Raw genomic sequence first — 26,080 nt, 5'->3', positions numbered from 1 at the left:
GATGAGGGCCTGCACACCTGGGGTGTGGCTGTGTCAGAGGAGAGAAGGTAATGTATTTGAGAGAGGTTAGGAAGGTAGAAATGACAAGATTTGTGTGGTGGGAGGAAAAGAAGAGAAGGGGGGAAGAGAGTGGGGGGTGGAGAGAGGGAGGGGGAGAGAGAGAAAGACAGGGGGGAGAGAGACACAGAGAGAGACAGAGGAGCAGAGGGAGGGAGAGAGAGACAGAGAAGTATTCTAGACCTGAATTTATTGGTTTTTGTGGCTGTCCCTGAGTAGAAACTACCTTCACAAATATAGATCTGCAACTCCTCAGTAACTTCCAAAAATTTAGAGAGTGCCTAGAGCCCTGACATGGTCTGGTGACTTGCCCACAGTTATACAAATAGTTAATATTAAAGGCAGTACTTGGGCCCACCACCCCTGTCCATTAGGGCATGACATTTCTAAATATTTCTAATGTACACTCCAGGTAGTTCCCTCTTTCCTAACATGGCTTGAGCACATGTTCTAGCAGAGTATTATCAGGTCTTTGAAAATGCACTTGAAATGAACCATGACAAATATGTAACAAAACCTAAAATAAAATAAAATAACAAAGTAAAAAAAGAGAGAGCAAATAGTTTGCTTCAATCTGCATTCAGACTCCGTATTTCTTTCTCTGGATGTAGATAGCCTTTTCCATCAAGAGTCTTTTGGAACTGTCTTAGAATCTTGCATTGTTGAGAAGAGCCAAGTCTATCAAAATTAGTCATCACAGAAGCAAGGGGTCTGTCGTCGTGTACAGTGTTCTCCTGGTTCTGCTCCCTTCACTCATCATCAGATCATATAAGACTCTCCAGGTTCTTATGAATTCCATGTGCTCCTCATTTCTTACAGCACAGTAGTATTCCATTACATTCATATACCACAATTTGTTTAACCATTCCCCCAAAATAAATAAATAAATGATTTTTTTTCCTACCAAGGAAATGAGCTACTTATTCTTTTAAAGCTCTTTGTGTCTTATTACATGTCAGAGACATGAAGAAATGAATATGTCCTCATATATCTAGAAGGAAGTAAATACTAGCATATTTCAGCATTTTAAGGCCCATCGTAGTATATAGTAGGTGCTTAATAAATGTTTATTGAATGGGAAAAAAGAAAATGCACTTGAATCCTTGAATTTTATTTTCCATTTGTTGGAGCTAAGTTTACTATCCCTAGGGGCAGCTTGGCATAGAGGATGTAGAACCAGGAAGCTCTCATCTCCATTTCCAGCTCTGATACATATTGGCTGAGTGACCAGGGACAAGTCACCTAAGCTCTTGGTACCCTGGGCAACTCCCTAATGTAGAGGTTCCAGAGAAGGTGCCTATCACCATTGCTGGGGGGTCTTTCCTTTGCCAAGAGTTCCCCATATCCATGAAAGGACAAGTCTACTACCTAGCCCCAGCTCTTTAGTTTCAACCACATAGAAGATTTGTCCAAAATTGTCATAAATGATAATTAAAGAAAATTGGCAGGCTATGAGTACCCATAAGTACCTTTTCTCAGCCCTTTCTCTGTCAAACTTTTAATAATATATCCTGAGATTTGAAGAAGAAAACAAAACGAAAAAACCCAACAACAACCACCTCCTCCCTTCCGCCTTCCATCTTCCTGGTTCACTCTTCACCCCCTTCCCTGTGCTCTGCAAGGTCACCACAGTTTCACACCTTTCAAATACTGAGTCCTAATACAATCTGATGTTATCCTCTAAAAATTGGTTAAGACCAGCAGAGCCTCTTCCTTTCCTTTATACATCCATAGACCTCTTGCAATCTGGTAAAGAGATTTACGACTTTGCATTTTAGAAATTCTGTTTATCTGGAAGCTTCTCTTAAGAAAAGAAGGAAGAAGGGGATAGACTCCCTTTTCCACAGTTCTCACTGGCTCTAGAAAGTGGTTTCATGAGCACACATGCGCACAGACACACACACACACACACAGCACTGAGGTGCGACTGTTGAAATTGATCAGAAATGTTGATATTTAAATCAAAGTGAAGGATGACTTCATCTAGCAGACAAGTCAGCTCATCAGTGAGTGTCTGGGCTGTTTTCTCGTCATTGATTTGTATCACGAGGGACACAGATTATTCCCTGAAATCTCATCATCTGCCTTTGCTTTCCTCGGTTGGGGTCGCGATAAATTATATACAACATTCTGAGCCAAATGTACCTCTTCTAACAGACAAATGCAGATGAGATCGCTTTTTATATTGAGGCAGAAGCAGGCTCACTCCAAGACCAGGAAGTTCATTTTAATATGGGTTGAAAACAGACATTCGCCTCCTGTTTTTCCCTTCAGTTTTTTCTAGGAATTTAATTTCAATATCTTCACACGCACATTCGCACGTGTGTAAATATGGACACACAAGTAGTAATAGTGAATAGAAATCTGGTCTCAGAATCCCAAAGACCTGAGTTCAAGTTTTGTTTCTGGCACAAAGTAGTTGGATCCTGGAGAAATCACTGAACTTCTCAGGGACCAAGGCAACTCTGCGTCAACAATAAATTGCAGAAGAACTGCTCACCTTTGTCAGTAGAAGGAATTTCCACACTGGAAATTACTTCCAAAAGTGAGATTGTTAGACTAGATCCCCAGAAAAAGAGGTATTTTGAAGCGAGATGAGAAAGGTGGCAAGCTCTATAGGATTTCCAAGTTTTTTTACTCAACATGCCAACCTTTTCCTAGCCCCCTTCAACTGAATCCTCTCTTATAACAAAGAGAAGCAGTTATGCCATTCCCTAAATAGGTACATAACCAACATGGTCTGGCAATGTATTCAATCCTCCATAGCAGTGCTTCCCCATGTCCCTGCAGAAGAGGGCAGGGGAGCTCTGACTGCTTGCCAACCTTGTCTCTAGCTGTTCCCTACCAGCCAAAGTAACAGCTGCCATTGGCAGAGGGAGGGGCTCCTACTTTACAAAATCCTCTAATTCCTTCCTCTCGATTCTTGCTTATTGTAACCTTGGGCACATGGTATGTGTATTGTCATCTGCACTTTACAGTATGGAGAGACCAACCATATTTGTTCATGCTGTGCTTCTGACTCCATGATATGAGCCCTGAGCTCGGGCTGCCTGGTTCTTTCAGTTTCCTTGTATAAACGGTTTCTTTGTGTGCAAAGGAGTTTTTCTTCAGACTTGGTATTACAGAGGCCAGACAATGAATTTCCTTTGGTTTTGTAGCCAGTAGTCTTCATTTAACCATTTTGCAGAAGTTCTTAAGTTACTGATAATGACCGGCATTCTTGGCTAAAGGGCTTCTGCATTGACAGCACACCTCCCTCGTAATAATTTTCCCAGGTAGAGGGTATAAGTGTTTTGGCTGCCATTTTTCTTCAAAAACAGAGACCTAGTCGGGGGGGGGGGGGACTTGTCAAAGGTCACCCATCTAGTAGTCCGTGTCAAAGGTTGGCCTCACATCCTGGTTTTCTGGCTTTCAGTCCAATTCCTTTTCCACATTAGCCAGTTGCTCCAATCAGTGAATGACTGGCTAGACAAATAATCTGAAGAACGGGAAAAAATGAAAACCAGGAAGACCAGCCAGCTCATGACATTGACTGGGGAAATCAGTAGTGCTGTTAAGAGAGTTGTACTGGGAATGAAAGTTGTAAGAAGGAAGGAAGGAAGGAAGGAGCCTTACATTTTGAAGAAAACTATACTTATCACTGGAGTAGAAATAAAAATGGGTTTCTCCCTGGCCCAGATACCTATGAAGCTCTATACTCCGACTTCTGTTCAGAACTCTGTTAAACACTTCATTAGTATGTAAGCTCCTTGTAATTAGGGATTGTTCCATACTTCATACTTATATCCCCAGCACAGAGCCTGGTACGCAGGAGGTGCTTAATAATTGCTTGTTAACTGATAGATTCCCATGCGATTCTTGAAGGAAATGTTACAAGGGATGGTAAGCACCATTTAGGGATCAGAGTCACATGTCATAGTTATCAACCAAAGCCCAGGGAATTATTAAAAACTCTGAGATACTTCATCCCTTGAGCCAGAGTTGGGGAACCTTCATGGGCTCTCTAGGTCCCCAATTGCAGCCCTTTGACTGGATTCAGCTGCACTTGAGGACCTAGAGAGTCATATGTGGCCTTGAGGCTTCAGGTTCCCCACCCCTACACTTGAGCTCATTCTTCCTGTGATCCAGGAACTTTGCGCCTTGGTACAGCTTGCCTTGTATAGAGCACTGAACTTGGAGTCATCAAGATCTAGGTTCAAATTCTGACATTTCATACTTACTAGCTGAATGATTCAAGGCAAGGCCCTTAACTCTCTGACTCAGTTACTTCATCTGAAAAACAGGGGAAGTCACATTTGCAATACTTGTTTTCAGGTGCTGTGAGCCTGGATGAGCTAAGGAAAGTAAAATTCTTTGTAAAGTGTAAGGGTCTCTAGACACGCTATCTGACGTGGTTATTTTTATAGTGCATTCATCAGTGGCACCCAGCAAATAATGAGTGATTTGATGTTACTGGGAAATGAGAGTCTTGCCACCCAGGCCTGGGTTAGGGGTTAAAAGGTGACCCCCAGTGCCCTACCTCTGATACTCCTGGGACCAGAGATCGGGCCAGCAGGCAACCACGAACGAATCCTACCAATCACTGCCTGTCTCTTCTTTGGCGGTTCTCCATTCCTAGCAAGCCCTGGGAAGCCTCAGTTTCTCGATCATTGTCTCCTTTCTTCTCCCCTCATCCATGACCCTCAAACAGCCACAGTCATAAGATATCACCTCATCTCTTCATCAGTTCTGTCTCTGATTTCTTTAAAGGTCAGAATTTATTATTGTGGTAAAAAGTGAAGAAAATCCACATTTGACCAAAATAAGTATCACTGGCCTTTTTTTCCCGTCAAAATACATGCATGTAGGTTCAATTTGCAAAGAAAATCCTCAAAAATTGAGAGGAAAGCATTTAATTCATTGGACAAAATGCCTTCTTCTTGTGTTGTAAAAAGTACAAGAAACTTTCCTGATGCCTGTAAAAACCATTAGGGTAAAAAATAATTTGTTTAAAGCATCCATCTCCCTTAAAAACCAAGATGGAGTGATATGATGCACTCTGAGGTTTCAATGGCCCATTTCTGTGGCTCCTTGGGATTTAGGCCGTGCATCTTATGATCTAAGCAGGAAGATACATGCATTTTGTTTGGCATTTTGCTATTTATTAGTTTCAACCTGGAGTTTGTATTCTTTCGTATGAATACAAAATGGCTTCACTAAAGATATTGCCATGATGCAAAGTCACCATGAAGAAATCTACATGAGCAGAATTCTCTTCCTGAGAAAAGAGGGAGTTGTCATCAAATTGCCTATCCACAGAGTTGCAAAGCTATAAAGGACACCAGTGGTCACCATTGGTGACCTATCTCTGAAAAAGAATCCTTACTCCAAGGCAGCAGCCTAGGGGCCTTCCAACCTTTGCTTGCAGGCCTTGAATGACTTCTTTAGCATGTCATCCACCATGGGAAGTCCCTTGCACTTTGGGGGCAGCTCTCCTGGGTAAAGGGGTTTCCCTTCTCTTGAACCTAAAGCTGCATCTTTGCAACTTCCTGCCCCTGTTCCTCATTTTGCCATTTGGAGCCAAACAGAACATTCTGATTTCTTTTCCATTTGATCAGTATTGGGGAGAGGGGCTGAAGGCTTGCAGACTCCATATTTCTGAATTTTTTTCCTTCTTCCTAATCCAGTATGAGATAGAATGCAGAAGTATTGTACCTACTTGGACAATATCCTCCTGACTATTTGAGAATTGAATCCTGCCCCTAAATTCAGTCTCATTCTATATACTATAGATGGTTTGGCAAGGTAGTGAATTAATGAGAATTTCACCCTAATGGGATTTGTTTTAGATAGCCCTACCCTTTTTCTGATGTGTGTATGTTCATGCAAGTGGGCACACATATGCTGCCTTTGACAAAAATATTTTATTCCCAGAAAATATTGGATACGTTTGTAATCAATAGCTCCCAAAAGTACCATTCTTCCTGTCAGCCAGGTTCTCAGCCTTTGGGTCATCCATCCTTAGCCCTTCTACCTCCTTCTCACTTCATAGAATCTCCCCTCCCTACGTCCTTACCTCCTCATACACTCTCTACCCCACTTCCAGCCCTTGTCATTTCTTGTGAGGACTTCCTCATAGCTTCATAATTGATCTTTCCCAGGTTTTCCCCCTGTCTAGTCGATCTAGCACACCGATGGTAAAGGGATATTCCCAAATCACAGACTTTTCCATGTCACTTCAGCCTCAAAAGGCTTTAGCAGCTCCTCTGAGATCCAGTCAGCTTCCCTTGCTTCAAGAAACATCCTAGCACAAGCTCCTTTACTCTCTCTATTGGAGATGAAGAGGCACATTCAGTGCTTTCCTTTACATGACACCTCATCTCCCACCTCCCTGACTTTGCACCAGTGATCCACCATGTCTAAATGGCCTCATTCCTCTGTTAGCCTCAAACAATTCCAACTTTCCTTTAAAGCACAGGTTTGTGCAGAACACCTCCGATGCCTGCATGGGGCTTTTCCCAATCCTCTCAATTGGGTCTTCTCCTAGAAATTCCTTCTTCTGGCTTTCTAGAGGAGTAACTTTCAGAGGACCTTAGGCTTTGGGGCTAGAAAGCAACCCCTGAGGTCATCTGGTCCAGCTCCCCCCTTTTGCAGGAGAGGAAATCAAGGCCCAGAACATATTTCATTTCCCTAGTAGGATATAAGCTCCTTATTAAGGTCCAGGACTACTTAGTTTTGTGTTTGTTTCCTCAGGGTCTGGAATATTTTAGACCCTTATTTGTTGTTGCAGTTCAGTCATTATTCAGTCATGACCACATCTGGGGTTTTCTTGGCAAAGGTGCTGGGGGGGTTCGACATTTACTTTTTACAGACGACGAAACTGAGGCAAACAAGGTGATGTGACTTGTCCAGGGTCACAAAGCTAGTAAGTATCTGAGGTTTTCTTTTTTTACTCAGGACTTCCTGACTCTAGGCCTAACACTGCCCTTGGGCTCTGAATAAATGGTGTTGAATTGAAAGTAGAAGCTGCTCGAGGGCAGAGGATATATTTAGAAAATAAGGTTTTTTTAAAATTTGTTTTTTCAAAAAAACTGATGAGACTATAGGTATAAAGATAGATACAGATACAGATACAAATATAGATATAGATATAGATATGGATAGATGTATATTTTATGGGCAATAACACTTCCCCTGGAGATCAGTTGGACTTGGAAAAGCAATTGGTGCCGTAAAGGTCATTGTCTATGCTGTTGAATGAAAAAATGGGAGGAAGAATATGGAGAGAATCTGAAGTGGACCCAGGGCTAGCAAAGTCATATCCTTAAACAATGAACCGTCCCTCACACTTTGCCACCCACTCAAAGTCCAAGCCCATTGCCAATTAGGAAGACTTCATTATGCCTAGCAAGGGGTTTCTCCTATTGTGTGACATTGTTTCCAGAAGAGTCACTTGGCAACATCTACAGATAACCAAAATAATAAACATCGTCATCATTATTGCAAATCCTTGACCAGACACAGCCAGAAAACCAAACGCATTTCTTCTGACCCAAAGGTACTCATAAAAGAGTCTTCCTTGTTCCCCACCGAATCAATGATCCTGATGCTGGAATTCTGAATCCTCAACATTACAAATCTAGCTTGCAGGTTCTGACATGGTTCTGTCTGTGATCCTCTTTCTACAGATTCATTTTAAGAGGTTTTTTTAATCTTTTCTCTTCCTCATCTTTTCTCTTAATTTCTTTTTCTAACCCTTTTTTTAGAATCTTCTATCACCCCTTAGGATAATTGCCACCAGCCTCTAGAGCTAGTCATTGTTTGAATCATCTCTCTGATAGGTAAAAGGTAAAAATCAGCTCAGCATATAGAGCAGCTTGTTTTTTTTCTTTTTTCTTAAATATATGGTGCAACATGAAACAGGACTGAATTTAAATTGACCACCTCAAATATAATGTTCCTGCATTTACTCAGGGAGCCCCGATGCCTAGCAATTTCTGCTTTTGTCTGTTAAATATGTAAGCCAGCCACCTTCTAGAAGAAGGTTACTTTGTTCAGGAATGACTCTTGCAAAAGGTTTATCACCTTGGATGCATTGATCACAGCCAAAATATTCCTCCCAAGTGCTCATAGAAAAGTCAAAGGGAAAAGTCCAAGAATGTGGAAGGATCTGATTTAATTTCCAAATGATGCTACTGACTTAAAACTATGCCACAGGTTTGCAATTTCAATACTGATGGAATTGGGCAATGGAGGTTATTCTGCATCCTCTCCCACATCCTCTGTTTGCCAACTAGCTTTGTCACATCTGGTCTTCAAGACTAGTTAAGCATCACTGTCTTCTCCATAAGAAATGCATAAATGTTTTTTGTTTCCCACCCCCCACACACCCACACCTTGTTTTTTGTTTGGCTTGAGAACTTTCCTTAGCACCCGAAAGTCAAACACTTGGAATTGTCAAAGAAAAAGACTGGCCAAGATCTATATTTTAACAATCAGGATACATATTTAGCTGTGAAGAGCCTGAGGTACAGAGTACCCATTAGCCACTATGTTGACAAAGAATAATTTCTCTTCAAAAACGGGAGGAAAAAGAAAGCTCAATAATTTTCCCCTTCTGTACTGCTGTGTGAGAGAAACAGAAATGACAGTCAGGAAGAAAATGCTGTGTACATGGAAATTGTGCCCTCCACCCCCAGCTGAACACCTGGAAACCAAGTGCTTTGAATATTAAAGAGGAATTAGAAGGTTTACAATTAGAACAGACTAAATCCTTTTAAACAAAGACCTGAGGACTTGGCGCTCTCATTTAACCAGCTGTCCCAGGGCTTGTGGGCAGGAGATCAGCCCTCCCCCTGGTAGCCAAGGGGCCTTCTGAAGCAAAAGGCACATTACATCTTGCTCTTAAAAATTCATGGCAGCCTAAAACTTTAGGCTCAAATTTTTAGGCCAAGATTATTTATCTCTTTGCCCTGTCAAAAGTGATTAGGAATGCACCGGCTCATTTTCAAATGTGCACCATAAAAAAGAGACGGTATGTATGTTCAAACGTGCTTTTTTGCATTCCTACAATCCAAAGATCGTTTTAGTATAAAAAAATAAAATTTAACAGCCTTTAATTTGTCATGTGGACTCACATTCTATGTGGGCTTTATCACCTTCATATATTTCTCTAAGTGAAACATAAAAATGGCTATAATAACTGAGAATTTAAAGGAGCTTTGGCCCATGGACCGTGATGTAAACCAAAATGGTGAATGGGGTCTGGGGTGGAATCCTGAAGAGCTGAGGAGAACCAATGAGTTTGTTTGTGAATAGGGGAACAAACATTTGTTAGTCTGATAGAAGTAGGCCTCGTTGTAATTAGACCATATGGAACTTTGACAGGCAAAAAGAATCAGTTTGGGAACTCCACCATTTTCTGAATGTCAGGGCCCTGGTTGTCTTCATATCTGGGCTGAAAGGGTTAGAGAACAGCACCCAGCAAGGTGTAGTCGTGCTCTGGTACGTATGGCAAATAAAGGGACAGAGCTGATCAAAAACCATAGTGTCCAGTGTTGATGATCAATGGGATAGAGTAGGAGTGATAAACAGATAATTACCAACCATCAATGAAAAATGTAGCATAGACAAGTTGGGCATCAGCAGCCAAGAGATGCTTCCTAAAAGGCAGGATGCTAGCCAGCAGTTGAATTTAGCCATACCTTTATTCCCCCAAATTTTCAACTCAGTTTAGAGCATGATGTTAACCAGGGGAATCTGTTTCCAATTTTATGATGGAGCTCTGTAACCAAAAAATGTACCTATCATGCAGCTTCACTTTGGGCCTCATTCTCCCAAGATAAGAATTCTATAAAAAGAGAAAGAGATCTACGTGATCTCACCATAATCTTTTTTTTTTTTTTACCAGAGGTCCAAAGACCAAACAACTTTTAAATTAATCTAAAAATAAAAATCTTCTGAGAAATCAAGAGTATTACCCTTAATACCGTCCTTCAGATTAGTGAGGTTCAATTTGTTTTTCTCACCACAATAGTAATTAACAAATGGGCTGGTGAGCATTGAAGAAGCTTCAAAAGTTCTAATGGCTCCTGAAGATGTATGGAGCTTATCCGCAAAGTTGTTTTAAGTTGTTGGGGCTTTTAGAACTTAAAATCCATGCAATATTTTCTGCATACCATCATCGCATGTGAAATATTGGTCCCAATGGCATCTCCCATGACTGAAATAGGGTGCAATTTGTTAATTATGCCCCCGGTGGTTGCTGCCTGTAGTCGACGTGTCAGTTGTTATATTCCGATACATGGCCTCGATGTCATTTTGTATCAGGTCCAAGATACAGATGTCAAGATTTATAAGTCAGATATCACCAAATGGCACCATCACTGTTTGCCAGGGAAATGACGAAAATTTCTATTCCAATTATACCTTTGTTCATGTGTGTCTGTGTGCACATGTAAATGTGTACGTTATTTGAACTGAATTCAGGATTTCTGATTTGAGTAATGAATGATTATAAATGGTTTAGCCTTGTCAAAAATGACTTTTATCACACTATGATTTTTTTTAACCACATGACTAGGCCTTTCTAAAATCCTGACTTCTTCCATGAAATTACATTTCATTCCCAGGAGTTGAGCTATTTGCATTGTTTTTAAAGACAAGCAGTCAAATTTCTTGCAAAGATATGTGATTCCACGTGAGTTGGTCCTCTTCCATCCATTTGCACAGACCCCAAGCCCTACCAAGGTGGGGAGGAGGGACTAGAAAAAGAGAATTTTCAAGCAGGGCATTTCGAGATGATAAATACAAAACCACTGGCTTTCCCGAATAAATATACTCATAAACTGATGCGTCCACATTTCTTTCATGTCTTTAATTGAATTCCCTCTAACAAATGTATTGGCCTCTCGCTGAAGGCAAAGCACTAGGCTCTAGCTGTAAGGTTCAGATATCTCTGGGCCTTCTGGTAGCATTAGAAAAGTGAAGCTGCCTACTTCTTGTCTCCCTTGTACTCCACGATATCATAGAATCTAATAAATTTGGAATGGACTTTTTTTTCTTCAATGACTTCTATCCCTGATAAATGCCAGGTGCTCAGTCCCTCGTAGGTACTCATCCTCATTTTGAGGTGATTCCCCTTGCCACCCCCACCAAGCTTCTTTCTTTGTTATCTAGTGGAGGTGGGGGAGAGGAGGGCTGATAATTCCAAAGACAGAGAAGACAGGGGTGCACTTGAGCCTGTCATATGAAACACATTTTTGTTATCCCTTTAGGGGCCATCATCCAACTTGACACCAACATTTAAGCTGTGAAAATTATGGGCTCATCCATTTCACAGTGGACGCCAAATGTGCCCAAACCTCCCCCATTACTCTTGGCAGAAGACAGGCTGGGCCCATTTCTTTTCTTTCCTGTCTGTTACTGATGCTCCCTAAGCCTCTTCTCCCCTTCCTGTTTCAGAATGAAGAACAAGTTCTGGTATTTTGAGTTTGGCACCTCGGAGACATTCTCGGCGACCTGCAAGAGACTGCATGAATCTGTGGAGATCGAAGTAAGGAAAAAGAGTTCTCCTCCAGGCAGTTAGGAGCCAGCTTTTGCTTGAGTGTTAACCCATCTCCTGTGTAGGGAGGGCCCCAGATGAACTAGACTCTGAGCCGTGCAGAGAATGCCAAGCCAGTAGTCTCAAATGTTATTTTTGTTCCACTGCCTTGATGTGGGGGTTGCCCTAAATTTTGGTATGAAATTCGTCTTGGGTATTAGTGAAGACTTATTACTGAGTAAGAGGGTAAGAGGTGGAGCATAGTTTCTAGAAATCAGTGGATCAGTGGCAGTGCCTGATGTGGATAGAAAGACATAAGCTAAATGAAAGATGCTGGAGGGAGGAGAGAAAAATCTTGCAAGATACCAAAAAAGGAAAAAAAAAACCCTTATTATTTCTAGGTCTCAATATTTTATAACCTTTAAAACCCAATTCACTAAAATTGTACTTACTTTCTGGAATAAAGGTTAAAAAATACACTTTTTGCCAATTCATTCCCATTCATTAAGTCGCTTTCCTCGGTGACCAAGGTTGCCATGTTTCCATTACCCATGTAGGAAGTGGAAATGCCAAGAAATAGAGCAAAGTTAGTGAGAAAAAAAAGACTTTCAAAAGTCAAGAAGCAAATAAGTCTGCAAAAAATCTAGGCACCGGGGGACACAGGGGTCTGAGAGGCTCTGGATAAATGGAGATGGCTTACTTATGCCCAGAGAGGTTGGAAGGATAGAAGAAAGAAGGGGGCAGTGATTTCTTTGGGAATGAGCAAGTTAAAGGCATAGGTATACAATCTGGATAAACAGAGATGGTTTACTTATACCTAGAGAGGTTGGGAGGCTAGAAGAAAGAAGGGAGATGATTTCTTCGGGAATGAGCAAATTAAAGGCACAGGTATAAAGTCAGGACTTCACATCTGATCCATAATTAATTCTTATTAATTTTGAATTTTCATATCTTCTTACTTCAAAATGAAAAGATTAACTGGTCCTTCCTCCCCTGCACTTAATCTATTCACAATTAGTAGCTAATTTAGGTCATTAGTTAGGGGACAGATTATAGCCTATTACCTAGTAAGGTTTGTTTTTTGTTTGTCTGGGCTTGGTTGGTGTAGACCTGGGATTTTAATCCATGGAGGTAGCTCCCAGGGAGGAACTCACTCCTATGATATAGATGGGTAACTCTTCTGCAGCTTATGATGCTAAAGAGTCTCCAGGGGCACTGAGAGTTTCAGTGATTTGCCATTCAGCCAGTGGCAACACTGGAACCCAGGCCTTCCAGACTCCAAGGTCAACCATTTAAACATTATGTTAGATTGCCTTTGAATATTTAAGTTCTATTTAGTAGGGGTGACTCAGGATTGAGTTATGTCGCTCAGATGAACTGTCAAAGTCGGAGGTCTTCATATCCCCCTAAATACTTAATTTATTTCTGTTGCTGAGAATATGCAACAATGACTGTCTTGCCAGGGGCTCCAGGTGTCTCTAAGGAGAGGTGAGGGGGTCAGTGCTCTTGCACACCTGGAGGGTCCCCCCCACCCCGCCCCCGCACAGGAGTTTGCTCAGCCTGTGATGCAGAACAGAGATCAAACTCCCAGTTTTGGCCACCAGGATCAACTCTTCCAAGCAAGACAAGACAGGGAGGAGAGCCCTGCAGTTAGAGTCCAAGCACCCAAGTTACATTATCCAGCATGCTACCTACCAGCCATGTAAACATGGTCAAGCCACCTCATCCAGAAGCCACAGTTTCCTCAACTGTAAAGTGAGTGTGGATAAGGATCCTTTCATTATGATTCCCCCAGGGCTAATATGAGGATCAGATACAATTTGGAAAGTGACATTTAAGATATCATGATCGCCATCTTCGTCATCATCATCACCATCTTTGTCATCATCATCGCCATCTTCGTCATCATCATCATCATCACTAAAATTGACTGAATTTGGGGCATTTCTTGAAATGTTGACCTAAAGAAGAGATTTGAAATATCTTTCTAAATCTTGCCAGCTGACCTTTTTATAATGCTTAATGGGACATAATAGGTATTTAATCAATGTTTAGTGATTGATTGATGGGATTTACCTAATTATTTCATTCTCTCATCTGTCTTTTGTGGCTAATGCTATTATTCCCATTTGACAGATGAGAAAACTGAGGCTGAAGGATTAAGTGTCTTTCTCAGGATCATGAAGCCAGATGAGGGAAATGGAGGTACAAGAACTAAATGTTGACTTTTAGAGTCAGTTATAATATTCCATTGTCTAAGGGAAACTTGTATGGAAATAGAAATGCTGCTGCTTCATAATACTTTCATGAGAAACAAAAGTCCCTTTAAGCAAAGCAGATAAAACTATCTAGGTTCAGGATCTTGACCCTTGACCCTTACCCCAATGGCATGGGATGATTCCTTACGTAGACCTTAGAAGAGAACCCAATGACACCTCCGAAGCTTCAGAGGGATAACTTTAAAATATCACTCACATAGCACCAACCCTTGGGATTTTTTTTAGTGTGATGAAGAATAGATTCTTCACTGAAAATGGAATATTTTTAAGCAAAAAACTTCTTTGGCACCTTAGTGGATCTTGGATTTTGCTGCTGTAGTGCCTCTTTCCACTAGCTTGGCCCTGACTGTCTCCATATTTGACAGACTCACAGAATGTCAGAGTGTAAGATCAAACTTCAAATTGGAAGGTGACTCCGAGGTCTGAGCTGGGGAAGAGGGAGGCATCAGTGGCTGGCCAATCCCAACTGTACCCGCGGAGCCTACCCTTCATGACACACTCAACCGTCATTCATGTGCCCTGTGGTTGTAGACCACCGCCCCCCCCCCACCCCCAGGGAGAGGGAATCTTTGGCCTCCAGAAGCACATCTCACGCTATGTGATTCTGGACCATGTTTGGAAAACCTAGCCAGCTCTCAGGAGAATTTGGAGTTGGACAGCCACTCATTAAAATCTCCTGTTGAGGACAAGATTGGAGATTTGCTTTTTCCTTCATAGATCCGCATTCACCTAAATAAATTTGTAGAATTTTCTTCTAGAATATAGTCCCATTGACACAACTCTTGACCAACTGCCAAGGGACTTCCTCCCCCACCTTTATAGACTCTGCCTCTGGTTCCCCATCAGGTTATTTATTCTGAAGCCATAGACAGGAATTGGAGCATTCTTCATTCTATAGGTCTTTGTGAGAAGAAGAATGACCTTTACTCCAAAACTACAATCATAGGTAGCGTAGAGTTGGCAGGAACCTTAGGGACCGTCTAGTCCACCCTCCTCATGTCACAGATGAGGCAACAGAGGTACAGGTAAGTTCAATGCCTTTCTTGGTTGTGCAGCTCATAAGTGGCTCAGATGGCGTTTGAACCCAGAACTTCCTAGCTCCAAGCCCAGAGCTGACTCTCATGTCCTTAGTGGAAAGTTGAGCAAAGCTTTTCTCCAAGTTTCTGAACCTAGCTTAACATTTCAGCAGTTACTTTGCTGCCCTCAAGATGACTCTATAATTAAATTAACTTTTAAAATATTCATTTGCATAACATTGTGCCAACTTGGGCAATTTCTTGCCATCTGGCCTGAAATGATGCCATGCCCCCCTGAACAATAGGGAGAAGAGGTTAAACTGTACCATTCATGGTACGTCCCGGGCTAGCAGAAAGAATGTCATAGTCAGAGTCCTGAACGACCTGGGTTCAAATAATGGCTCTCTCACTTGCTCCTTGAATGACCTTGGAAAAGCTACTTTTCCTCTCTGGGTTTCCTCCGTTCATTAATCCAGTCATGAGTTGGGCTAGATAAACCTTCAAGGCTGCTGCCAGTTCTGCATCTCTGACTGCTTGATAAGTAGAGAAGCTCCCATGATTGCAGTCACTGGAGGAGGGGAACTGCGTGGAGAAAGCTATCTTATGCTTATCTGTGACTGTTATTTTCCACACTGGGAAGGCCCAGTCAAGTAGAGCACTCTCATGCAGGAGAGTTTTTATACAAAATAAAGAGAAATATCAATTGTGTTAGGGCTTGAGTGTCCGTGACATTGGAAACAAAGGGATTCAGGAAAAACCAGTATCCCCCAACTCTGCTCCAGCTTGTTCTTTCCCTAAAAAGTCGACCGGCCCAGGGAGCCATCACAGGCCATGAAGAAGTCAAAGGACCCAGGCTCCATTCCTACCTCTGTTTATGTGGCCTTGGACAAGTTGCTTCACCTCTGGGCCTCAGTTTTCCTTTTATGTGAATGAAGTTCAGTGACCTCTGAGACCCCTTCTGGGAAGTCACTTTTTTCTGTTCTGTCTTCTGTGAAACCAGAAGATGACAATGGCCACTCAAATGCTATAAAAACGCACATACCTGTGTCACTGCCAGAAATATGAGGGGGGCTATAAGCCCAGTATTTCAGGTATGAAGATACCCTCTTTTAAAAATGCACACATTTCAAGTAATTAGATACGGGTGGGGTACCTGCTACATACTAAGGCCCATATAAGGCACTGGGAGTTACAAACACATAATTAAAAGCTGCCTCTGCCTTTAAGGAGCCTAGACTATTGAAGGAAAGCAAGGACCTTCTTGTCATCTACCCTTTCAATTTCTGTATGACTTGATTTTAGAAAAGAAAATAAATTATGGTGGTGAACTCTCAGCTGAGCCTTTCCTAGTGGTTGAGAAGAGACATAAGATCCATGTGCTATTAAGCGTTGATCAATAAAAAAAAATAGTACGTTCAGTGGGACAAGCCAATTGAGCATGATTATGAGAGACAGTGGGTCATACTAGAGCTCTGACTTTGTAGCCAGATGCTCTGGGTGAGAATCCTGACTGACACTTGCTACTTATGCCACCTGGACCAAATCATTTCAACTCTTCGAGCCTGTTTCCTTATCACTGAAGTGAGGGAGTGGGAAGTGGGCTTAGTGACTTGGGATGTTATCTCCAGCTCAAAATTTTATGAAATAAAAATGAATGATTTTTCACTAATAAATTCACAAGCTTTATTGAGTGCCTACTATGGGCCAAGCATTATCCCAGGTGCTGAGACATCTTGACCTGGATATCCCATGGAAATTTAAAATCATCATGTCCAAAACTAAACTCATTATCTTTCTCCCAACCCCCCCACTTCATAATTTCACTTAACCTATTGGGGGTACCACCATCTTCCCAGTTACACAGGCTCCCAACACCGATGTCATCCCATAATCTTTACTCTCTGGCCCCCGAATCCAATCAGTTGCCAACCCCTGTCAATCTCACCTCTGCAGCATCTCTTAAAGAATGCTCTTCTCTCTTCTGACACTGGCCCCTCGGAGATGCAGCCCTCACCTCCTCATGCTTGGACTATGGTAATAGCCCACTGGCTTGTTGGGGGGAAGTCAACCTCTCCCCCCACATGCATACACACACATTCCTGTTCTGTGCCATTTCCCCCATGTTGTTTGTGGTACTTGTCCCAGCAGCAAAAATTGCCAGTTCTGCTTCTTCCATGGCTCCTTTTAGTTGATCATTTACCTATATTTTAATGTGCCTTTCTGTTTACTTTAATCATAATATTTACTGCTTTGTTTGTGTCAGAAATCTTTTTTAATCTGAATTTGACCACATTTCTTAGTGCTTCTAGTTTTCTGTAGTGAATCAAACCTTGGTGGATGGGGTCAAGATACCTCAGAGCAAACCCCTTCCTTTCCATTAATCTGGCTCCAGGGTTATACTCAGGGGTCTTGCCATCATTTGATGTTTAGATGTCTTACCTAATAAAAGGTGGAAATCCCTGTTCTCAGGTCTGTGGATAATAGATGTCATTTATATAGTATTTTACATGTCCTCCTCCTTGATAGTAATTATATAAAGTGGTGCACACTAAACATAAGTGTCCCCTAAGGCTGTCTCACCTTTTCTGAACATCGCTATTGCTATGGAGGTCATCCTCCCAGTCACTCATGCTCATAACATTGATTCCACCCTCCATTTTTCTCTCTCTGTCTCTCTCTTTCTCTCTGTCTCTCTATCTCTGCATGTCTCTCTCTCCTTCTATATTTTATGTTTCCAAATCTTGTGATTACTATCTTCACAACCTCTCTCATATGCATCCCCTTCTTTCCACTCACACAGCCACAAATCTACTTCAGAACTTCTTTATCTTTTACCTCAACTAATGGGATAACCTTCTTCCTAATTCTCCTAACTCCTATCTCCTTATTCCAGTCCACCCTCCGCTTGCCTGCCAAAGTGATTTCCTCAAACTGCGGGTGTGACATCTCATCATCCTAAAAAATGTCAGTATCTCCCTACTACTCCAAAAATGCAGACTAGTGGTAGGGACATTCAGAAAAAGGGAGTCGTTTGTTTGTTTTGCGTGCATGTGTGTCAGGGATCATGAGTTCCATTTTGGACTTGTTGAGTTTGAAATATCTATGGGACATCCATGATGTCCAGGACATCCGATGACAAAGCAGTCATTGAAGATACAAGCCTGGAATCCAATGTAACGTCTGCTGTTTGGTATTTAAACCTCTTTCTAATATCACCCTCCAACCTTTGCAGTCTCTTTACTCCTTTCTCCATATACTGCTTCCTCCAACTCCATTGATTCCTTGAAGTTCCTTGAATCAAAAACTCCATTCCTTGTCACCATGATTTTGCATTGTGTTTCCCCTATGTCTGGAATGCTCTGCCTACTTAGTTCCTCCTCTTAGCTCCTCTGGTTCCCTTTAAGACTCAGCTCAAATTCCATTTTTAAGAGGTCCTTCCTGGTTCCCACCTCCCTCCATCCCCTACTAGTGCCTTCCCCTCCTCCATTTCTTCTCATCTATTCTAGATAGGTCGTGTATATAGCTACTTATTGACAAGTCATCTTCTCCATTAGAATATATGCTCCCTAAGGGAAGGGATGGTGATTTTGCTTTTCTTTGTATTTATAGCCCTTAGCACAGGGTCGGGGACAGAGAAAGCATGTAATAAATGCATCTTCAATAACTGACTGAATATCAATAACTATAGAATATTGTATTTACACAATAATGGCATTACTACATTACTTACAAGTGCTTTCCAAGCAATTGGCATAGGTTGTCTTACTGGAGCCTTGCCACAACCCTTTGATGCAGATACCGCAGTTCTTATTATCCTATTTCAGGGATGAGGAAACTGAGGCTCATGAAGGTGTAGTGATTCACACACAGGCACCCAACTAAGCTCATTTAAGCCCATTTCTCCTGGACTATAAGCCCAAACCTGTAGCCTCTGCCACACACTACCTGAAATATTTAGATAACTGCTCGATTGTCCTCAACCAGTGAAATGGAAAAGGGATTTGTAGGAAAAGCCTATTCATGACCCCTGGCAGTGTCTTATGGCTAAAGAACTCAGGACATGTGATTCCCATTGTTTACACATCCTGCCATCTTCTTCCTGCTGGCTTTGACTTTGTGAGCAGAATGAGGAAACAAGATCGCTAGTTCAAGGCTGAGCCTGTGATGTTCCACTAATTCAGTCATTCACATCCATGGTCAGTTAGAGAATAAATCTTCCTTTTTCTGGATATTTGTATAATACTTAGGATTTATTGACTCTAAGATCATCAGCTTCCCAGCTTTTAATTTTTTGTGCCTCTTCACTTACCTTAATGTGTGTGTGTGTGTGTGTGTGTGTGTGTGTGTGTGATCTGAAGAGAGCATGAAAATTTTATCTGACATAATATGGAAGCATTTATCTTTCATGGCCTTTGCCTTAGCATAGAGTTTCTTCGGTCAAGTGGTAGAGGTAATGCTTGGCCTGTATCAAAAAATGTGATGGGAATGTTCTGGGTTAATGAGCATAACAGTAAGTTGAAGAGAAAAAGGCAACTTGGAGGCACCAACTAATGGAAACTGACCCTTCATGAAGATTTATGTCCTGGAGTACATTGTCTTCTTCTTGTTCTATGAACCTCTCTGAGAATTTCCTTGATTCTCTGAGAATTGCTCATTCATATCTAAGGAAATAGCTTATTATAACCTCTGGGCCAGAGTTGCCTCATCTTTATTAAGGGATTGGATTGGATGACCTCCAAGAGCCTTTCCAGCTCTAGAACTAAGGCCAGATCTGTGATTGAGGTGAAGCAGAATCAAAGAAAGTCAGAGTTGGGAGTGTTCCCAGCAATTGAGTTTAACCCCAACATGAATGGGAGACCCTTCTACAACATCCAGCCTTCGTCTAAAAAACTCCTAGCAAGACAGAACCTTCAATTTCTTGAGGAATCCTATTCCACTCTTATTTGACCCTAAAGGATAGGAAGGGTAGGGTTTTGTTTTCCTTACATTGAGCCAAATGTGATCAACTGTCTAAAGCTCCCTGCACATCAACATGTTGAACAGCAAAAAACCCTCTGGAATGGCTCACCTTTTCTACCCTATGGCTTTAAGCAAAAGTCTATTGGAACCTACTGAAGATTACTCTCCAAGTACTTGAAGCCAGCTACCATGTTCCATTTAAGCTTTCTATTCTCCACCGTAAACTCCCCCTTCCTTTCCATCAGTTTTCAGGTAGAATGAACTAAATGTCCTTCCCTATGATGCTTACTTTCCTCTAAGCACTTTCTGGTTGAGAATAATATTCATAAACTATGGTTTCTAGAATGGAGCTCATTATCCCAGATGTTGTCTGCACATCTGGACAGGGCAGAGGACAAGGGGATCATCACCTCCCATCACTTAATGCCAATGAAGATCGCATGGACTTTGTTGCCTACTATGTCATAGTATTGACTCATTTGGAATCTTGCGGTCCATTCAAAGCCTCTGAAGAAAGCAAGACACAAAAGGGAGAAAACAGATAGTAACAGTGTACAGTCATGTTTTCCAACTATCACATCTCAATCTGTTAGGACTGTCAAAGAAGGAGGGGGAAAAAGCTTCTCTTTGTAGAGTCTTCCTCTCTGGATGAACAAAAGAAACCCTCTTTTACTAATTCTGAAAGTAACTCATCCCAGCAGGGTTCGGAGGCCTAGTCAAATAATTGTCTTAGTCTATTGCCTGCTGTGCTCAATATTGAGTGCAAATGGAAGCCAGGCCCCTGAACCATCTTATTTCACAATTCCTCTGTTATTTAAATAATTCGAACTGGTTTGGGGGACGCCAGACCTTTATAAATTAACAGCAGGGAAATACCAAAGGTGTCAGATTGCATATTTATCATCTTTTTTGTGTAACACTTAAATATGTATTAAGAAGTGACTGACATAAATTAACCAGATTTCAGAAGCCACAGGCCGGAGCTTGTCGAGGACCCCCTTCTGCTTGACATTTCATCCTTGTCAAAGATCAAATTATTTTAATTTAGGCTGCAAATTATAAGGAATGAAGACTTCTTTGTGGGAATTCCCTGTGGTAATCTGACTTTTGTTGTTACTGCTGCTTGTCAGTGTGCAAAAGATATAATATGCATGCAAATAAGGTTAAAAAATATGTACTATCTAATTATCCAGCCAGTACATTCCACTTGAAGACAGTGGGAGGCCTGACACACAGTATGTGTTTGATTCTTTGAGGCCTGCAGGGTATTTACACAAGATTACTTTTAATTATGAAATTAATATCTGTTTATCTAGAATGTATAGCAGTAAGTGAGGATACACATGAGGAGAATTTTTTAGTAAAATAAATCATCTTAATTTAATACATAAAAAGGGGGAAAAATCACTTGGCCTCTGAGAAAGACCTGCAAAGACCTTGCTTTCACCCCTGTTGAAACAAATCGAGTGAAAACTTGGCACTTTCTCGCTTGTCTGTTTCCACCCCTGCAAAGGGGTCCACAGTGTGTTGTTCTAGCCTCCAGTTTTTTGTTTGGGAGCATGATGGGATTGCTACACTCCTTTTGTAGAGCAGAGAAGAAGGAATAGTAATGTTTGAACATTAAGGACAGCCCTTGTCTTTCTTTAGGTCTAACCAGGAATTCTTTTTGGAGACTAAAACAAGCAAGTAGCATCACACCAATGAGATGAGATATATTGCAGGGGATATCCTCAGGGTAAACTACTTCAAATCTTAGCAAAGAGGAATTCCTAAAAAGTTATTTACCACACAAAACATTATCTACTAAAACTAAGGTTTCCAACTGATTTTCATTGAATAAACGGAGAATCATTTTGGGGGTTCAGAACTCCTCGAATTGCTCCGCTCTGGCACCAAGCAAGTATAAAACAATCACTTGATGAAAACGACCAAGCCATTTGCTTTGCCCATATCCATTGCAAGGCTAGAGAAGTTCTTTGAAAGGCAGTGGGGGCTCATCAAAAGGGATACTGGGTAGCAGGGGAGAAGAGATGGGTGTGAAATAGGGCTCCATGGGACTTAAGCAAGTCATTTTTCAACTCTGGTCTCAGTTTCTTTGCTGGAAAATGTCCCAGATGATTTGTAACATCCTTTTCAACTTTACATGTTTTGGTCCTTAATTCCACCCACTTTGCCTTTAGAGGTTCTTAACTTTGGGTCTGTGCATATGTTAGATAGATAGATAGATAGATAGATAGATAGATAGATAGATAGATAGATAAGGTAGGTAGAAATAGAGAAATAGGTGGTAGATAGACATGTGGATGGAGAGATGGACAGACAGAAAAATAGTTAGAAGAACTAATAGAATGAAAATACAATTACTTTAACATAATTGGTTTTCGTTGTCATGTTAGGCATTTGATTTTCTGCATTTACTAATGATCTTGTATGAAGGCATCCATAGGTTTCACCCATCTACCAGAAAGGTACAGGTCACACAAAAGAAAACCAGGAATCTAAGTTTACCTTGACCCTTCTCTTTGCCAATCCCCATCCTTTACCTTCTTTAAAGCTCTGATAAGAATGTAGTTTAGAGTCTTTCCTTGTTCTGCTCAATTAATTCCAAGCTGCCTGAATTAATTTATTTTAGACATGTTATTTTAAAGCTATTCTTAACTCATATTCATGATGACTGCAATTTCTCCTTCATGTTCTTCCCTCTGCCTAAGACATACCATCTTCTTCCTCCTCCTTACCTTACATCCCCAGGGGAATAAGTCCCAATCCACTCTACCACAAGCATCTCCAAGCAATCCTTCCTGATACTGCTGGTGAAAAGGGTTTCTTTCCTCCTTGGAATCATCATGGCACCTTGTGTTGGTCCCTCTAAAGATTTTGAGTGCACACACCACATTCACTATTTGCCTGTTTTATTTCTCCAACTACACTGTAAGCTCTTGGAGGCCAGGGCTGTTACCTTTATTCTGCTCCTTCTTGGATTTCACACTGCATTTAGCCCCATGCCCTGTGTTTACTACATGTTCAAAAGAAGTCTGCTGTATGGATGAATGAGTGAATAAGTCAGTGTCTCTCTAATAAGATCGTAAGCTCTTGGAGAACTTTGTCTGAATCAACCTCCTTTCACTACCTTCTTCAAGTGCTCTGCATACAATAGACGCTTAACAAATGCTACTGATGAAAACTAGGCCATACTTCCTAAAGGCAGTAATCCCGTGATGGCCAGGTCATCTAGATACTGGATATCATAGAAGAGTAGAGTTAGTAGCCATGGCTGAAAGGGTTATTGCATAGGGAGAGGAGACAGGTAGATAGACAGCTAGATTTTTAGCAATTTGATCTCACAGCTAAAGAGATCCTTTTAAAATCCATATTTAAGGTAATCAGTTGGTCTTGAAAGATTGACTCGGAAATGCAAAATAACGGATGGAAATTGGCACATTACAATAATGAAAACAGGATAGCAGAAGAAGAATAAATGAAAAATAAAGATTGAAAATTCAGGCTTTTCTATTTTTTTCTCCCTTTTCCCTTTGTCACTTTCTCTGATCAGTGTGATGGCGTGCAGCTAGACCTAATAAACATCTCGCTAGAAGGAATTGCTATTTTGAATATTCCCAGCATGCATGGAGGATCCAATCTTTGGGGGGAGACCAAGAAAAGGCGCAGCCATCGCCGAACTGAAAAGAAGGGATCAGACAAGAGAACAACCGTCACCGATGTTAAGGAGCTAAAGTTTGCGAGTCAAGGTAAAGTTTCCAAGCTTCTTCTGAATCCATATGGAATTTGTAACTCATCTGCATTGCCGGCTCTTCTAAGTGAGGAGTTTTTGATGCTCCATAATAAATAACATATTCGTGTTCACTTGAATCAGTATATTGTCTGAATAGCTTATGTGATTATAGAATATCACAACGGAAGTTTAGAACACGGTGCAAATTAGACTAAATCGTTCATTTATTCTTTCTTTCTATTATTCTTCTGCTGTAAAACAACTGAGGATAATGCTTCCCATCCCCCAAGGAGGTCACTTTTCTGCATGTATTTCTTGGATAATCAAAGTTGGCCTCTGTCATCAAGATGTTCTCCATGCCCCTAGAGCAAAGTAATCATCTGAAAATGAATGAACCTCAAGTAGAGAAACAGATCATCCACTATTTCTGTTGGCATCAGCTTAGATGCCTCATCCCAAGAATCTAGGGGGAAACACCAATAAATCTATGAGGTGAGAAAGGACAGGGATGGTTAGGGGAGAAAATGTTTGTTTGTTTTCTCTGACTTCCTCCTAAGTCAGGGCAAAAATACGAAATCTCTATCTTATATGCCAGAATCTTGAAATGTTAGGTGTAAGCTGGTGTAAATATTCTTGTTGCTGACTCTCTGGGGTCACAAGTGAGCAAAGGTCAAGTAGAAACTTGGCACTGGGAGGATAGAATTACACCAAAGACCTGGGGTCCCCTTCATGTCCAAATAAGGGAAGGATGCCTGGAGAACTCCCAACTGTGTTCATTTCAAAGGTAAGAGATTTCTAGTGGACAGATAGCCACAAACTTGAGGATGACCTAAAAATTAACAGAAAGGGCATTCTTAGAAGTAAAATTAGTTGGGGTATAAAGGATAGGCTGGGTTATTGTTTTCCAGTTTGAATATTGCCTTTGATCCTCAACCATAGAGCTCTGGACTTTCTGTACTAAAGACAACCTTTGTTGTTGAGTGCTTCCAGTCATGTCTGACTCTTCGTGGCCCCGTTTGAAGTTTTCTTGGCAAAGATACTGCAGTGGCTTGCCATTTCCTCTTCCAGCTCATTTTACAGATGCGGAAACTGAGACAAACAGGGTAAAGTGACTTGCCCAGGGCCACACAGCTACTAAGTGTCTGAGGCTAGATTTGAATTCATGATGAGTCTTCCTGATTCCAAATCCAGTGCTCTATCAACTGTGCCACTTAGCTGCCCAAGGGCAATCCTTAGGAGGATTCTTTTTCCTCTATGTATCTGTTAATGTCTCTGCAGCCCATGAAGCCACGCTTCTGGCTGTCCACAGAACTTGGAAGCTCCATAGTGGGGTTTTCTGAGGACAGAGCCACCCCCACCACCCCCACCAAAGATTTGGTGCAGGGCTTTGCTTTGCTTTACTTTGATTTTTATAGAACTTTTATATCACAATCATATCTAGAAATATACTTTCACCCCCCTCCTCCACCCTCCCCAAATGAATCCTCCCTTGTAGTAAAGAAAAACAATCCTCAATCTGGTGAGTGGGTCTGATGCTGCCCACAGCATTGTATTTTTGTGTGTACACAGTTGTCTGTATGTTGTCCCCTCCCTTTCACTGGGATCTGCTCAAGGGTAGGCATTGTTCTTGCCTTTCGTGAGGGGGGTTATCCCCAGGCCTCAGCCCAGTGCCTGGCCTGTTTGAGGGGCTTCGTCAATGCTGTTGACTAACCCAGAATGGCTCATGCCCTTGACACATCCCCCTTTCTAGGAATGCATGCTGACATAGGACTGGAGATGCCTGTTTGGAGGAGAGTGCTGCCCCACCCCTGAGCTCTAATCCTAATAACACCAAGGGAGCAGGTGTACATAGAGGCTGCCAAGGAGGAATGTATTTGATTGTGTGTTTGCTTGTTTTCCCATCTCCAAATGGGATGAGGCAGAAGCAGCCTCTGAAAAGTATAGAATCAAGTCAGAACTGAACAGGAGACGTGATAGTTTTGACATCTCAGGCTAAACACATCATTCCTGGGCCTGGCCAATTGGACTTGTGGTCCAAGGATATATTTTCCTTGAGGAAAGTTTACATATACTGAATGTGGTCCCTGGTGATAGGGATGAGGCCAGTATGCATCTAACCTGTTGTCATTGGTGTCTGCTTTTATTTTTAACTAGAAATCAATATTTCTGTTCAAATACACATTTCTCAAGGACATAGCAAACCTTAAACTCAAGTGAACCCTCACTCCGGGCTTTGGGTCATTATGAATTCTTAGATTTACATTTGACATTAAGTTGTAGGTCACATGATTTCTTTCCCTTGAAAGATATGGGCTTGTCTGAAATGATACCTCCCCTCCCACCATACTCCCATTGGCCCTAGCGGCCAGGCATTTTTAATGACAGTAATGCATTCAATGGCCATCAAATATATCACAATTGTCAATGGAGACTTTTGCAAAGTCACCAAACTCTTACTTCAGTCCTAAGCCTTTCTTAGTACTCATAGACCTACCCACCTCATTCTCACTCAGGC

At 41.5% G+C, this 26,080-nt stretch overlaps 1 protein-coding gene across 1 annotated transcript in view; it reads left to right on the top strand.

Moving 5' to 3' along the window:
* Window positions 1–25,377, top strand: part of LOC118850184 (diacylglycerol kinase beta-like) — a 53,434-nt gene extending 28,057 nt beyond the window's left edge. The window contains exons 4-6 of the mRNA XM_036759400.1: window positions 11,500–11,590; window positions 23,386–23,581; window positions 25,316–25,377. Of these exons, the coding sequence (XP_036615295.1) occupies window positions 11,500–11,590; window positions 23,386–23,581; window positions 25,316–25,377 (349 nt within the window). The remainder of the gene's footprint in view (window positions 1–11,499; window positions 11,591–23,385; window positions 23,582–25,315) is intronic.
* The last annotated feature ends 703 nt before the right edge of the window (window positions 25,378–26,080 follow it).

This window comes from Trichosurus vulpecula, chromosome 5 (assembly GCF_011100635.1).
Source record: "Trichosurus vulpecula isolate mTriVul1 chromosome 5, mTriVul1.pri, whole genome shotgun sequence".
Lineage (NCBI taxonomy): Eukaryota > Metazoa > Chordata > Mammalia > Diprotodontia > Phalangeridae > Trichosurus > Trichosurus vulpecula.
Note: the sequence above shows the minus strand (reverse complement) of the source record. Positions and strands in the feature narration are given on the sequence as shown.